Genomic DNA, 16,587 nt, shown 5'->3' on the forward strand with positions numbered 1-16,587 from the left:
CTAACATCTACTCTCACTTATAGGTGTCGATGAATGCGCAGCTTGAGCAAGACGATCGGCGCTTTATAGGCAGAGGTGGTCAGATCATGCGTCGCGTGCAAACTATAGGCGAGCGTACCCTCATCGTTCCTAATACGTCCTTACTATTGGCCAACGGGTTCCTCCGGGGGTAACAAAACTGCTCTGCACTCTCGTAACTCGTGTTACTTATGCTGCTTGTTATTATTTATGCTGTATTGTGATACAGGAAGCAGGCTACAAGACGCGGATGGTTCAAAGGAAACGGTGCGCTGTCTGATCAATCAATTACGCTTATACGTATAAGCCTAATTCATAAAATGCTAGCTAGTAATGCTACCTGCCCAGTAATGGTACTTGGCTAAAACCAGTCCGCACATGTGCCGAATCTGAGCCTTCGCGCCTATGCACGTGTCTAGCGACAAAGCCAGTCGCGTGCACCAGCCGGGTGGATGACAATTTTCCCTTTCGTGAAACTTCCTCCACCTCGCGGGATTCCACAGAACTGATTTGCCATGTTAAGCCTGTACTACACTGCAGTGCAAATATCTTGTTCTTGTTTTCCTGACATATGTTCAGACACACACTCCATGAAAATCTACCCCATGCTACCATTCTAAATAATGTTTAAAACACGACAGTTTTTTGAAGCTGACCTGAAAACGTCAATGGAAGCTTCTGTGGCTACCTTTCGCTCGGTTAACCCCGGCTGTTAGTTCCGGAAAGTGGGGCGAAAAAGGGAGGGTGGGGAGGGGGGGGCGGGATATGACGCTCAAAATTTGTGTAGAAACAAGGGTTCAGTTATTATTTGCAACGTTTCTGTTTTTTTCCAGGAGCGTGAAAGCTTGCCGCAAATTCACGCAAGATTCTCCCTATTTGCACCAAATTCGAAGGCGCTATTTCATGCACTTGTTTTAGGAGTCTGGGAAACATTGCGAATAACGGCAGCATGACGCCATCGAATGCTTGAACAAGTAACTTTCAACAGAGGCTGTGATTCGCGTACACAGATTAAACGTTTATCGCTCGTCACTCAGAATGTGGCTTCCTACTCCTCATATATTGTTACGTGAAAGCAATATAAGGAAACTATCTACAAGCTGTATTTACAATGGGTAGCAAGCACTGGCCAACATGGAAGCCAGCCAGCATCAAGCAAGGCACAGAGTTTCTCGCTATATTACGTGTTCTAGTGAGAAACTATGAATCAAGGCACGTCGTCGTCCTCGCATCATCCAGAGGCCGCTCATGGGTACGTGCCACTAAATCCAAAGGTCGACATCATCTTCTTCGAGTATATAGCACGTAGCTTGACCCTCGGTGGCAAAAGCGCCGGCCCGGCGCCTCGCCTAGTTCACCAAAGAAACCGGGAAGATATAACTACATACTTTGTATATAACGCATAAAAATTGGGATAAGGCTAGTATTCAGGTAATCATTTTCGAAGCACGTTAGTAACTGACACACTTCAAACATTTCTCAACCGTCACCTCTAAAGTGACCTCCATTTCCTCTCAATAAGAAATCTCTGCCATTCTTTGTGCTTTCAGGAAAGCAGAGAAACTTTTGTAGCGCTTCATATAATGCCTCTAAACAAACAATGGTTCTGCACATTCAACATGGTCGTTTATACCAACACATCTAGGATAAGTCGATTCCACAATCAAATTCGTCAGTCAGACCTGTCTGATGTTTTATTCCCCCCCCCCCCCCCTTTTTTTTTTGAAGGTGATAAGAAACAGACTAAAACGCTATGTCGAATATCTCGATAGCAATTTAACAGTTTTGGTATTTGATAATCAAAATATTGCATGCCGTAATCGTTGATCGCTGCTGCTTGTTATACTTTATCCAGACCGTCCCCTGGCTCTTAGGTTAAGTGGAGCAAGCTAATTTTGTTTTCAAATATGGTTTAGCGGGTACAAAATAATGCAGGATGATAAAAGCACCGCAGGCTGAAATGTGTTTTGGAGAGAACTTCCTGACGCCAGTCTTCTGCGCAATGCAGAGGTGCAGGACATGTCCCGCGCGTCGTCTGCTAATGCACGTCGTGACGATGCACGGAAGACAATCGCCGCTGCCAAAGCATGGAATACGTAATAAAGCTGTACTTGCGCTGCCATCATAGAGTTCATTATTGCCACTATGTTCAGAAAGAAAATTTGGCCTCGGCTGTTTTGTTGGATATACCAGTGTGCAACCAAAAGTGACTGCTTGAAATGGAGACGGAGGGGGGGGGGGGGGGGGGGTCAAGTAGCATACTTTGTTTCTGGCCTCCCCGACGACGATGATGATGGTGATTGTTATTATTATTATTATTATTATTATTATTATTATTATTATTATTATTATTATTATTATTATTATTATGTAGGGGTGGCCAGCACAAGAAATGTCAAAAAGAGCAACACTCCTACTTGGGCGCGCCTTGTATTGCACTCTCCGATGGGCTGCATGGCGCCTCAAGGCACGCTTTTCCCGCTTGCGGCCGCTGTGCGCCGCAAAACAGCCAACGCGCGCACTTATTGTTTCGGCTGTTTGAAGAGTTGTTCTGGAATTATCGTCTCATAACATGGTTACGACTTTGTCAAGGTGCTGACAGGTTGTTGTACGGAAGAGAATGTCTTTAAAAAGAGCCAGAGGTAAACTTAAGAGCACCTTAAAAAAAAAAAAAAAAGAGTATCGAGGAGTGGTTCAGCGGTGGGCTCTTCCTGGTTGCTTATGTGGCCGTCTGAAGCGCAGCAATGTGCGGAATCGTCCGGAAAAAAAACTTTAGGAACAGAAGCAGGAAGATATTTCACAACATTCTGACCATGATACAGCCTTAATTTATTCAATGCTCGCGAAAAGTGCTTGCGCCAATCTCACGCTGGGCAACTGTTGGGATGAACACTATACGTGGTTTATTACTAGGCTTCTGCGCTCCTCTGTACCTTCCCATACATTGTCTACACTTTCCCGGCGCACGCCTCTCCTTTCCACTTCCAGGCGCCGTCCTCCTCCGGAGCTGGCTTCCTTCTCCGAGCTCGGCGGCTTCCGACATAATCTCACCAATTTCTCAGACGGGACATGTGCGAATCTGCGTAAAAACTGCCAAACAAGTTTCATGACGTGCCGCCGACGTGAGTTCAGCTGACGGGGCGCGCTTTCTCTCGCCGCAGCCAGTTAGCGTTCATGTAAGTCCGGCGCGGCGGAAGCGAGGAGGAAAGAAAAGATCAGGATGCGGTGGCAAAGATCTAGGAGTGTGGCCCCTTTCCAGAACAAATACGTTTTAGAGGCAATAATTTATTGGCATCCCTTCTGAAATGGGGCGGTGACAAATAGTAACCTAATCTAGCTGCTGGAGCTAGCAAAGTATGTTATACTTGCTTATCAGTCTAGCCTTTTGCCTACATCTTCTTGACAATTTGTATCTTCCTTAAAAGCTCTAACTCTACCTTGTACAGTTACCTAAGCCTGTAATTGATGCGGTCCTATTAACCTCTTCCTTGCTTTTTTTTTACCCATTAATACTCTAACCGTCTCTCGCTTATCTCGACTGCTGGCCGGTTAAAGGAGCATGGTACCCGGAGAGAAGACTAACTTTCGGCGAATATCTCAACTTCCACTCGCTACAAACAATTCAAAATTTGCGCAGCGATATAAATGTGCTTCTGCTTCTTTCATATGAAAATTCGACCAAAAATGTTGAGTAGTATGTAAGTTATAAAAACATAAATGAAAGAAATTTGTTACTTTGGTGAAGGAACATTTAAAAAATAACGATTCATTCTAAAGCGACGATAGTGCTTCCTTACAACACGTTTTTTTTTTTATTGAAATGAAAGAAATAAGCTTCATAATAGCATTCCTCAAATACAATTTTTGTAATAGATTTGGCATTATAACTAGGCGGTCTTTTGTATCGAGAAAGTGGTAAATAAAGAAAGTTTTCAATGAAAAATGATGTTTTTAATTCAGTCTCTGCGATGACCACTGATCAATTACAGACTGAAATTTCGAAGAAAAGCGTTTATTCATTGTAGTTAAATGTTCCTTATACAAGTCAAAAGAGTGTTTTCAGAAATCTTGTTTAAAGTTTTAGCTTTTCGACCATGCTAGTACGCGCCTGGGGCGTAGTCTGCAATATCATCTGCCTCAGATTTCTTTCGGCGACCTTTTCTGGCACTTGCCTTGGCCTTCTTTCTTTGTCTGCATCACTGTTCCATTACTTTATTTATAGTGAAAATTGCAACGTAAACAACCTGTTTAGAAGCCATGCCCACTTTCACGAGCGGGTATACATCAGAAGCGCGATTTTTGAATCGCTTGTGGTGCAACTACAAGCGCGTCACTTGCTGGACATGTTGTCCACAAGATGAAGTATTAATTGGGCTTACTTTTGAAAAAAAGATTGTCTTGGGTACCGTCCCCCCTTAAAGCTTCCATCCACTTTGAATTCCAGCGCTTATGGAAAGTGGATGTTACCTACGGGTCTCGCTTGGTGATTACCTTCGCATTCGAATAGGATGCGCTGAGTTGTCCCTGGATTTCCGCTGCAGGTTTTGCGGCAGCAAACATGTCTCATCCTGTTGGGAATATGTGCTCCGCTATGTTTTGCCCTTTGGCAACCAGCTCGTGCATGAAATAGCAAGGCACTGCGCTTTGTGTTATTTAGACTTTCTCTTCTAATTTCTCCTCGCATTACTGGTGAATCTCCATGGTCTTTCTTGTTTTTATTGTTCGCTTCCAATTTACTGTCTCTTCTCCCACTTTTGTTTTAATGACTCCCAGTTGATACTTACTCTTAGATTACCCTGTACTTGGCTGCCAACTTTCTTGGCCTCTTCCTCCATTCTGTGTCCACGCTTTTGAGGTATACAAATATTTGTTCCTAAAAGTAGTGCGGGTTAGGGCGCTTCCATGCAAAACAGATTTACAGGGTGGAGTACAGGTGGAGACGCACCGTTCGCGACGCCGCCGTCATTCCGGCTTGGGGGACGTCGCCCCTACGTGGACTTCGAGACCTTCAGGAGAAAAAAATGCGTTTGCCATCTATGACGGCGTCTGCGTCATAGATGACAACAAACTTGGCAGTTTGTTGTCGCTAGTTGCCTGCAGAACTGCTTGGCATCACTAAGCTTTTCAGATCTGTTCTGTATACCTAACTCCCAAGCAATGGTTCAGTTCCTGAAAGAGGGTAATTCTGGTATGTGTTTAGCTTTCAGTATGGATTTTGAAGTCTTGCAGACATTTATTACTCTGTGCCGCATATCAAGTTGTGGATATGTGCTAAGGAGTGTACCGACGAACAAGTTCAGGAATCAGTGTTCACGGACTAATCACAAATGTGGTATTTGAACGGGTGCTTTCCTCTTGCCCAGTATTTGAAGTCGACGCTAGTAAGGCAAAAAGACGATGTGCATGTCCGGTGGTGGTGGTAGCAACCTTATTTTAGCAGGAAGGGGAGGAGGGGGGCCGGACCGAAGGGAGGGCTAGGTTGGGGCTCATGGGGCCGCAACTTTCGCCACCGACTCTGCTAGCCTGGCTTGGAGTAGATGTTTTGCTGTTCGGAGCCCGCGCTCCCAGGCCTCCCCGGAGGGGGTCGATCGCATGAGGTCACCCGGGGGGCGGGTTACGGGTGCACCCACACGTTATGTACTCTTGCCCTACCGGCGTCAAACCGCAACGCGTGCACCTGGACACGCTGTCGTCTTTAAGAATGGCCGCCAGCATCCAGAGGGCTCAGATACTGTGTGTTTGACCCCTCTAGATGGCGGCAGCTTCGTGTCGTTCCAGAGTGTTACATGGAGGTGGATACACGCATCCCTCCTGGCGCCGGGCTCTGAGTCTATCCCCATAGCTCTTTGAGCCCTCTTCATGAGCACCTGGGCGAGCTGCCTCTGCCCTCCGGTTCGTGTGTGCGCGGGTGGCTAGGTGGGCAGCTTCATTGCCTGGATTGCCTTCGTGGCTTGAGACCCAGAGAAGTCTGATGGTCGCCTCTGGCTCTCGTCGTTTTCGCAAGGCTGCGCGACTAACATGACCTGTACGGTAATCTTTAATGGTCGTCATTGAATCCGACACTATGTAGCATGTAGCGGAGACGTTGGTGGCTTGAGCAATAACAACCTCTTCCGCTTGGAGTATGGTTTGCGCTCTGATGGTCTCTCTAGGAAATTAGGACATTTACCACTAGCGCCATCTGTAGGCTGTGGGTGCTGTCTGGTTGCGTCACTCAATGAGAAGCGAATTTCAAAGATTGACTACGAAGAAACGCTTCTTCATATCACCTAAATATTCTGCAGGCCGTCATCTGACTGTGGGCCAAGTACGAAGGCCACACGGCCTTCGTACGTGTGGCATTTGATTTAATTCCGCGAAGTTTCTGAGGTTAGAAAGGCACGTTTGTAAAGCTGCACTGCAGTGAAACCACCTTACGGGGCATGTGTCCTTCATAAGAGCATTAGGCACAATAAATTTGCAGCGCTTTGATGTAAAGTAGCATTTGTGGAAGGTAAAAACATATGTTCAAAGCACCATGGCGTGAACAACTTCTTTCTAGTAAGAATCGGTTTCTTAAAAATTACGCATCCACCGTCCCGCAAAGCACTAACGTAATGCAGTGAAAGCAACACATAAGTTAAAGCTGCGAACGAAGAAGGTGGAACAAGTTTCTCGGTAAATAATGAAATGAATAAAGGGGCACTCTCCACACAGGAAATGTTAAAGACATGCAATTATTACTACAAGAGCGAGAAAAATCTTTCAGTTACTCATGCAGCGGAACCTGCGAAGTAATTCCGATGTCCCAAATTCAGGTTTCTAAAGGTCGTGAATTTATATTAGCTCTAAGGTTGCCGCTATATTGAGCGACATTCACTTAAGAGGAAGCTTTAGATCGGGGGCTCCTATCTAAATACATGGGAAAGGAGAAATCGTTCTTCTCGGCAACGACTGCACGAAGTTTGATGAGGTATGCTGAATTTTTAAGAGAAAGTTAGAGTTATAGTGACGAAAGTTTGATTTAGAACGTCAATATTTTAATAAATACTGTTGAAAATAGCAAATTTTCAGAAATCGAAAGTATCACATTTTCAAGTCCTTAACTCAACAATGATAAGCAATATCACAATTCTGTGAATTGCATCTAATAGTGCATCTAAAGCGGACATAATGCATTATACATGGCTCTCAAGTTAGTTACTAACTAATATATTAGGAGGACTTTCGCAAAACCTTTGTAAACAATGTAAAAATTCACGTGAGATCTAAATTGATATATGAGTTTTTCCACTTTGAATAATCTAACGGACGCAGTTTACAGAATGACGATATCTGTTTTTTTTTTTGCAGAGCTACGAATTTGTAAACTTCGTGCTTGTATTTTATTTAACTCACCAATTTCTGAAAATTCCGTTGAAAGCATTCAAGCACCAAATCACTGGAACTTAAGTTTCTCTCTCAAATGCAGCAAATTTAATTAAAATCGGCCTTGTTATCTCAGAAAAACGTTTTTGCGTTCCTCATGAATTTGAAAAGGCGGCATCTGAGTTGGGCCCGAGCTAAAGCTTCCTCTTAAGTAATGTTGATGAGTTAAACCTCTCCTTGTGGGATTGCGTACTTAAAATATTTCGCTATGAGGACGATTACTTGGTTTTTTTTTTTGTTCTAGTGATCAATTTCACATTGTCGTTGCCTCTGTAACTGAGGAATTAAAAGTAAATTCGCAGAGAGAACAAGGCGCAGAGCTGTCCGTAGAACGTGCTTTTTTGTTAGCGTGACGAGCTAACAAAAGCTAACGCTTTAAAATATGATCTCAACGTACTCAACGCGGAAGGCAAGAAAAACACGAGCAGAATGAAACGTACAACGCAATGAAGGACACTACAAGCACCAGGAGTATTACCGTGACATCAAGTATATGCCATATTGTTTACTTTCCACCGCAGTTTCCACCGCAACTCAGCCAAGTGGATCGAGATAACGCACAGATTTTCACAGTGCCAGCTGTAAAACATCACGACGGCTTCGATGACGTTCATCCCCTCTGCAAGACGTGTGGAAAGGAGTCATGGTTACTGGAATTTCATGTGGAAACTCAGTGTTGCGATTAAAATCCAAAGCGGAAATTGGATTAGAGAATAATGAAAGGGCTGTCGGAAGGCAGACTTTAGCTTCTTCCTTTACAAAGAGAGTTGGGCTGGGCATCCTTCGAAGTACGGCATGCCAAGGGCAAAATCTTATTCGAAAAATGAATGAGGAATATGATGGAAAATACAGCGGCGATAATACAGCGATAAACAATCCAAGTGACAGCAAAATTCCTTCAAGAGGACCTTAATAAAATTTAGAACTGGTGTGCCACTTGGTGCATGACACTAAATGAATCAAAATGCAACTACGTGTGCTTTTCTAGGAAAAAAACTGACGTTTCCCATTCTTACAGGCTGAATAATTCGATCATCTCGAGCGTAACAGGGGCCAAGTACCTCGGCGTTCACTTCTCAAGCCATCTTACTTGGCAGGATCACATTGCACAGATTGCCGCGAAAGGGAATAAAAAAATTAAATTATGGAGTTTTACGTGCCAAAACCACTTTCTGATTATGAAGCACGCCGTAGTGGAGGACGCCGGAAATTTCGACCACCTGGGGTGCTTTAACGTGCATCTAAATGGTGCACACGGGTGTGTTCGCATTTCGCCCCCATCGAAATGCGGCCGCCGTGGCCATGATTCGATCCCGCGACCTCATGCTCAGCAGCCAAACACCATAGCCATTAAGCAACCACGGCGGGTTCGAAAGAGAATAACATGTTAATGTTCTTGGCTCGAAATTTTCTCCCTGTCCTCTGGCAGCCAAGAAGTTATTATGCACGACATACGTAAGGCCTATTCTTGAATATACGCGTGCACGATATGGGACCCTTATCAGGACAACCTTAAATAGGTCTTAGGGCGCGTACCAAACCGAGCGGCACGCTTTATCACTGGGAGCTATTGCAGATCGAGTAGCGTCGCAGAAATGAAAACACGCCTAGCGCTTTCGACGTTAGCCGAACGCCGGCGTTGCTTGCGTCTCAAATTTTTTCGTAAGATCTTTTACAACAATGCTGGAATTAATAAATCGAAGTACATGCTTAACCCGCATTACATATCCCATCGCCATGAACACACATTAAAAGTAAGGCCAATGAAGTCAGAAACAAACTTGCTAAGGTATTCTTTTTTTTCCCCAAAAACCATCATTGAATGGAATACTCTGCCTGAGGACACCGTTTCTAAAACATCAAATTCAGCCTTTTTTAATGAACTGCTTGACATGTGATCAATTCGTGTGTTTCTATGTTTCTTGTTTTTTTGTATTTCTTTCGCGTTTGCTCGCCTACTAATATATATATATATATATATATATATATATGAGTGTATATGTGTTTCTATATTCATGTATGCCCATGTATGTGTATATATTGTCAGGATTGGGGGCTCAATCCCATCGCTCGTGATCCGTTGTCAAGATTGGAGTCCGGCATGAATTCGAAGGTAGCTGGCCCATGCCGTCGTCCAACTTATCCACGCTGAGGACGTTGATGAAGGGAAGGACTGATTGTCATCGAGAACAAGGAATATGGGTTTATTTACAGTATTTATATCAGTCTAACATGACTGCTTGAGAGAGAGTCTCAGTCGAACATGACTGCTTAAGAAAAGTGTGTCGAGCATCCGCACAACAGCAGTTTTTAAACACTCGGTCCTCCCGCGATACAAGGCGACGCGAACGTTCGTTTAGTCATCGCAAACTAGCCGCCTCTCCACAGGACGGTTTACACACACAGATGCACACACACACGTGTTCATGGTCCGCAACCGACACCACACGAATTTCGTAGAACTCGGAACCGTCGCGAGTAGCACATTGTCTTGCGTCTTGGTCGGTGCGTGGGAAGGAGCCTTCCTCGGCGTTCCCGCGTCAACTCCCCCACCCGTAGCAGATCAGGTCCGCGTTGTCGTGTTGCGCACAAAGCCTGCTTCGTCGAACTCCTTCAGTCACAACGCATCCTAGCTGAAGCGATGGAGAGTGGAGGATGCACGCATTGTTACTGACACAAAGTCGACTTAGCCACGCCGTGGCTAGAGGTTGGCGGCGGCATTCCAAGATGAGGTTGCCACCACTGGCGTAACTGGCTGGCAAATTTACACTGCAGCTGGCCGTTCTTAACAATATGTACATATGGTCCTTTTCATTTCTTTTCCATCTTTTGTTTTGAGATAGTTATGCTGCCTGCACTGCATTATTCGTCACCGTGTTTTTTTATTATGTAACGTTAATTACAACTGTTTTACATTTGTGCTATCCCCCCCCCCCCCCCATTGTAATGCTCTCTGAGCGAATGTGGGACTGTATAATGAATAAAAATAAAAAATGACCTGTACCGCGAACTTTTGAAGAGTGAAATGCTCAGACTCCATACACTTTGTCCATGTCTGTTGCACACCTCATCGCTTCCACCGATGAAAATACTCTTCAATAACCGCAGACGCTCCGGAGGTATCAAGTACGGCGCCATTTTGAAAAGGTCACATGACGACGATGTTGTTTGCTTCTGTGATTGGCAGGCGGAGTAACACAACCACGCGCGGTCCGTGTGCCTTATTTGCCAACTGCTAGTTTTTTTTTTTTTAAGTTTTATCCTACTATAGTAAAACGCGGCTGGATTACGCGTGTCGTGAAGACGAGGGGCACGGAGAAGGAAAAAAAAAAACTATACTTTGAAGCCAATTTCTTTCTTTCAAATTCGATAGCTGTTAACACGAGCCACGGATTTTAAGGGCCGATAATAAACACAGGAGAAAGGTAAATGTAACGAACTTGATGACATAAGCCACCACCCTACTTCGAAGAGGATGTTGATATCTACGCCAGTAGCGCCCGTAGCGTCGCCTGACCGAGGTTGTCGATACTTGTTGGCTTACATTTTCGTCGTCTTTTCTCGCGTATAGTAGTATGCGTCTACAACCCGTTCGCGAAGAAAGAGCGCCGCACGTGCGCACGACTGCGGGTATAGGAAGTGCAAGCAAAAGAAGAAGAGGCAGCTGCAAGTGCTTCGTGCGCGTGCCGGATCTCGTGAGGCGACGTGTCGAGCGCTACCGCGCTGACGACGCAGACCAGCGTTCTTTGCCGTTCGGCGTGGTCAGCGTGTCTTGGAAGCTTCCCCGGTGCAACGCTAAGATTGTCGAACGACACCATCGGCTTCATGAAGTCTCAACGAAGGAATAAGCAGGTGAGGCACGCGGATTTTCTTGGACTCGTTTTGAGCACTGCGAGAGGCTTGAACGAAGGATCGAGCTTGTGCTTCGAGATGTTCCAGGAAGGTTTCGGATCGAGCGCGCCTTGCCTGTTTAGGCGCCGAGCAAGCTTGGCTGCCAAAACTGTGCGGTAATCGCTCTCTCGCTGTCGTTCTCAAATTAAATCGGCGTACGTACGCGCCGTGTTTCGGCTGTTTGCCTGTGCCGCAGTTAGAGCCGGCTGTTGCGACTGCGAGTGGGCTCCGTTTGTTAATTGTTCGCTGCTGCACCTCATAGCTCAGGGCAGGCCTTAGACCTTACATGCCTGCCAAGACCCATGGCGGGGGCTTCTCCGAACATTTTAATTTTAGGAGTGGAGCTGTCTTCCTGATGGCTCATTACTGTTTTGCCTGCCATCGTTTTTGTTAGCGAGCGCATTCATAGCTTGCTACGCCAGAATAGCACGGCTCTGCAACCACAAAGCCTTCCGTAGAGAGCAACAAAAATATGCTTTCGTCAATCGCCAATCTGACATCGCGTTTCACCGCGAAAGAAAAAGGAAACAACGTAGGGAAAAAATCGTCTTGCGGTAATTAATGTACAAACCGTCAGCGATCTGTCGGAAACAAATACTTTCGGTGCCGAAATCACTATAGAGAAATGCTTGGCGATTGACGACAAGCAAAATGTACGCGCCTGTGTACGGCTTCACTGCTGCACGTCGAAATGTCCAGGCATTTGAATAGTTCGGACTAAAGTCCGCAGAGAAATCTACGCGTATAATTATATAAATATAGTCACGTGTTGTCTTTCTGTGTGCTCGTATTTGGTGAAGGCGTGAAACTACGCGAATGCTCAAACACCGGCGTGTAATAATTTTAACAAGGAATAGGTAACTGTGTTGTATACAAAGATCTCCGACCCAGGAGAGCTGCGCCGCATTCTTGTTGCAGTGCTTGATTCAGAGGCGGAGCTTCACAGATGGTTAAATCACTCCGCATGACGGTTAGGCTTGATATGTTTTAGGGTGTGGCTGTTCTGCCATCAGAATAATGCACTGACCCTCCCCCCCCCCCCCCCCCCCCCCCCGATCCCCCTTGGGTGCCCTTGAGATACTGCGCCGCCGGCTTTGTTATAATCTGAGGCGTTCACTTGTGGCTTCAGTCTCCCGGTATTATCGGATACTAAATGATCTCATAGGATCAAACCACACTAGGGACAAAGCAGGTCGATTCGACCTAAGGGCAGTAAGGCAGTATATCTGACAGTATGACTGGGCAGTGTACGTATTCTGCTCAATTGCCGGCAGAATAGGTACTTTTTATTTTTAAGGATAAGTTTTACGCGTTTCGTCTTGTGCGGGAAACTGACGATGTAAGTTGAGTTAATGATAACCAAGTCTATGTGCATAGATCTAGTGGCATTTCAGATGGTAGCTTATCTCTTTTTGTGCGAAAATCTATATACTTGAAGCTTGAGACTGGCGAGGACTGAGCGTTAAGATTCACTCCGCACCCGGCCTTCCTCTTGACGCCCCACCTGAACTGTCCATTCCTCGTGCTTTTGAGCCGCCCTCTCCACACACTGTTACGTAGATATTAGACCCGGACTCGACTAGAAATACTCTACTTTCAGTCACGCTGCCGTCATACGATGCGCAGGCGCACAACCGCCGAGCGGACGGACGCGGACGTGCCATGCGTCCCAACGTTCCTCTGCTGGAGCACTTCCGGTGGCCCCGCCTTCGGCGTCCGTTCTACAAACACTGGCTGCTCAACGTACTGCGTCTCGTGGAGCTCTTCTGTTGGGTCATGCTGTTCCGCCTGCTGATTGCGCTGTCCGCGGTCACTGTGGTTGTCTTGGCGTGCCTTCTGGTCGCTGCAATGGTGGTGGGCGGTCCTCCCCTGCTGCGCTCCCTCGCCGACTTCATGACCGACACGTTCCGCGAGGTGTTCACCCTGTGCTCCCAGTTCCTCCAAGACCCTGTCCAGGCGCGCCTGTTAGACATCGCCAGGAGGGGAACACATATGTGACCGGAGACTCCCGCGCCAGGCCTCGCCGACTTGACCACCAAGCTGGCGGGTAGGCAGGCGGCGGGCGCGTAACGCAGCGACTGTCAGCGTCCACTCGGTGCCCTAGGCACGAAGCTAAACGCCGGTCACGGGCGCGCGTGGTGTGTGTGGTGTGGGTTTTTGTCTTGTTTCGTCTCTCGGGTGAGCTGCAGCTGCTGCAAGTCATTTGGCTACCGTGCCGTGCTGTCTCGGCTAGTTGGCGACCACGTATTTGACGCGGCGGCTACGCAACGCACTTGATGCCAAGCAGGGCACCTAAGTCTCGTGGCAGCCGAGCAGTCGTGGCGTTCGCGCGGCTTGTTTATCTGGTGTGAACTGTCGGCATACCGGCGTACAGGCCCGTCGACTCGCCCAGCTTTTACGCACGTGATGCAACTGGTGTAAAGCGCGTTCTGCAGGTTTACGCTGGGGATATGCACCGACCGCGACAGTGCACCTTGCGCTTGTTCTGTGTCCAGCTTTTTTTTTTTTTTCACGGTCAGAGGCAGCCGTGCCATGGTCTTGTGTTGTGGCAGCTTTACGGAGCGCTGGTACAGCTGCAAGCGACGGTGATCAACATTGTGCGGTCCTTGACATGCATCAAGTGCATTGTAAGCTGCCTCGTTAACAGGCATTGCAACTCTCCCAGAATTTCACAATGGCTGCACAGCGATTCATCCAGTTCCCTTTATTTGCTTTCGTTTGAAGACAACCGTGCCCAGAATGAGAGTTCACTCGTATGTACTAGCGCTTTTTTAGCAGGACAAGACCTTCCAAGCTTGTGTACGGGCAACCCTTAAAACACGACGCCTATGACTGGAGGCTCGTAAAGTGACATCAAGAACCTGGCATTGAAAACGAGGGCAAGGAGGGAATAAAGCAATCGCAAGACCGTGGTGCTCGCCCTGTGGAGTCGCCTGGCAAAAGTGCCGCGTTTCTCTTCCATTGGCTGAAATATGTCATTTGTTAGGACTACCAAGGAAATCGTATTTTACAGCCAAGACGGGTGAACGCACTTGCCTGTAAGGAGGTCACGGCTCGACGACAGCGCTTGGACGCGGTGAATGAACGAAGTGGCCAGTGCAAGTTTGAGAAGAAGAGGCATCGCGTGAGAGACGGAAAGAGTTCGCCAGCCAGCTGAGACAGTGGGTTGAGACGAATAACAGTGCATATCGGCATTGCTACTTCCAAGGTCACGAATCAATTCTTTCACTTGTAGGGTTTGAAAACGGTACGCGAACAGTTGTCTTCTCAGACATCCGTGCACACTACGCGTCTGTAGCCAGCAGACACGTAAAAAGATAAAAAGAAAGCAGCCAGAACTATCAATATAATTCGAAGTCTCAGCATGCTACGTCTTTTTTTTTTCCTTTCCCTGCAGTGTTACCCCGTCCCGTGACTTGCATTTTCCTCACCCGAAGTACGGAATGTGTTTTCATAGGCTTTTGCCATGAACTTTCTTGGAGTGTTTTTTTTTGTCTTGTGTGGTAGTTTTGTCACTACAAGCAGTTTGTTGCAACCAACTGCGCGATACGTAGGTGAACTGTGCTTGTTCAAAATGTTCTGTTATGGGCATTAAACTTTGCTGTTGAGGCGTGACATTGCCATCCTGCTCTTTGTGCTCACATGCAGCAGCACCATCTTATGTTGCAGCGTACAACATTTATTTATTTACTTATTTACTTAAATAATCTATCTATATATTTATTTACACATACTGCAGCGCTATAAGCTCTGTTGCAGGAGTGGGTTAACAGAGGGAAATTACTCATAAAAATGTGATACAACGATGGAGGTGATAGGCTAAGACCCTTTGTCTTAGATGGCAGATGCGAAACTTCGGGATGAGCATGAGCGAATAGACCCAGGTAAGGAATTCCAGTCTCCTATGTAATGAAGGAAAAAGCTGAATTTAAGCATATTGGTGCGTAGAAAGTAGGGCATCGAGTTGAAGTTGTGATGTCTCGTAGATGACTCTGGCGTGAGTTTAGTAGTTTTTTGAAAGTCTAACTGAAGAATTGACGATGCTGTGCAAGAAATCAAACGATGCTATACGATGACGTGTATAGAGCCAAGTTAAATTTAAGGAACGAAGTGCAGACGAGGATGAAAAGTCACGATCATAACGGTGACATAAATCTTGGCCTTTTTCTGAACTGCTTCTGGCATGTTAATCTCACACTGCTTATAAGGGTTCCAAAAGACAGATGCGTAGTCAACAACAGGACGGATTAGCGATTTAATAGTAGTAGATTAGCGATATAATAGTAGTAGATTAGCGATATAATAGCTTAGTATCTTTTGGAGAGTTGGATGGCGTACGAAGTTGGTAACCTAATTTTTTAGTGCTTTGTTACAAATGTAATCAATGGGATTAGACCATAACATGTTATGCGTAAAAATGACACCGAGATACTTATACTCAGATACCCTACACACAACGTGGTTACTGATGTAATGAAAAAGAGAACGAGAAGAGTTTTTACAGAGAGACATAAGGAAGGTTTTACCTAAATTAATGTCCAGTTGCCAGGTGTTGCACCAAGTGCAAAACCTAGAATGTGACTCCTGGAGACGTTAATGATCATTAGAACAGTTAATCACTTCGTATAAAATACAATTATCGGTCTAAAGAAGAATGCTAGAAGAGATGTTAACAGTCAAATAATTTATGCAGATAAAAAAAAAAGCAGTGGCCCAAGGACGGAGCCCTGGGGCACTCCAGAGGTCACAACAATAGCAGTAAAGTCGGTCGATCTGTAAGAGACAAACTGAACTGGGAACGAAGTGAAAGAAAGCTTGAAATCCGCGTTAACTAGTTGATTATTTAGTACAGCGGTAAGTTTACCAAGGAGTGTAGCATGTGATACTGTCTCAAATGCCTTAGAGAAGTCTATAAAGATAGCGTCAACCTGGTTGCCAACATCAAGGTAAAGAAAAATGTCACGCGTAAACTCAACTGTGTCGTCGTACTAAAACCGCGCCTAAACCCATGCTGTATGTTAGAATATTATGTGATTCCAGGAAAATCACTATGTGTTTACGAATTATATGCTTTAAGATATTGCATGACTGTGAGGTTATTGAAGTTGGTCTGCAGTTTGACAAAGACTGCTTATCATCGGATTTATAAAGAGGAAGCACTTTAGCTAACTTCCATAAGAAAGGAACAGTGGCAGATGATAAAGAATTGTTGAATATGACCGTCAGATATCTTGATGACCACATGGAACAGCGAACCAAGAATGCATAGTG

The 16,587-nt window shown here is 45.8% G+C and overlaps 1 protein-coding gene across 1 annotated transcript; it reads left to right on the forward strand.

The window, feature by feature from the left end:
• Positions 1 to 10,512: 10,512 nt before the first annotated feature.
• LOC126547286 (uncharacterized) lies at positions 10,513 to 14,931 on the forward strand. Its single transcript, XM_050195253.3, has 2 exons — positions 10,513 to 11,277; positions 12,943 to 14,931. Exons 1-2 carry the CDS (start codon positions 11,251 to 11,253, stop codon positions 13,312 to 13,314), a joined length of 399 nt encoding a protein of 132 aa, XP_050051210.1. The 5' UTR covers positions 10,513 to 11,250; the 3' UTR covers positions 13,315 to 14,931.
• Positions 14,932 to 16,587: the final 1,656 nt, after the last annotated feature.

This window comes from Dermacentor andersoni, chromosome 1 (assembly GCF_023375885.2).
Source record: "Dermacentor andersoni chromosome 1, qqDerAnde1_hic_scaffold, whole genome shotgun sequence".
In the NCBI taxonomy this organism is placed as follows: domain Eukaryota; kingdom Metazoa; phylum Arthropoda; class Arachnida; order Ixodida; family Ixodidae; genus Dermacentor; species Dermacentor andersoni.

Bases quoted from the DNA above. Each gene is read 5' to 3' on its own strand.
- LOC126547286 (XM_050195253.3), top strand. From the start codon at position 11,251: ATGAAGTCTCAACGAAGGAATAAGCAG. The intron at 11,278-12,942 runs GTGAGGCACGCG...TACGATGCGCAG, and splicing joins CTCAACGAAGGAATAAGCAG to GCGCACAACCGCCGAGCGGA.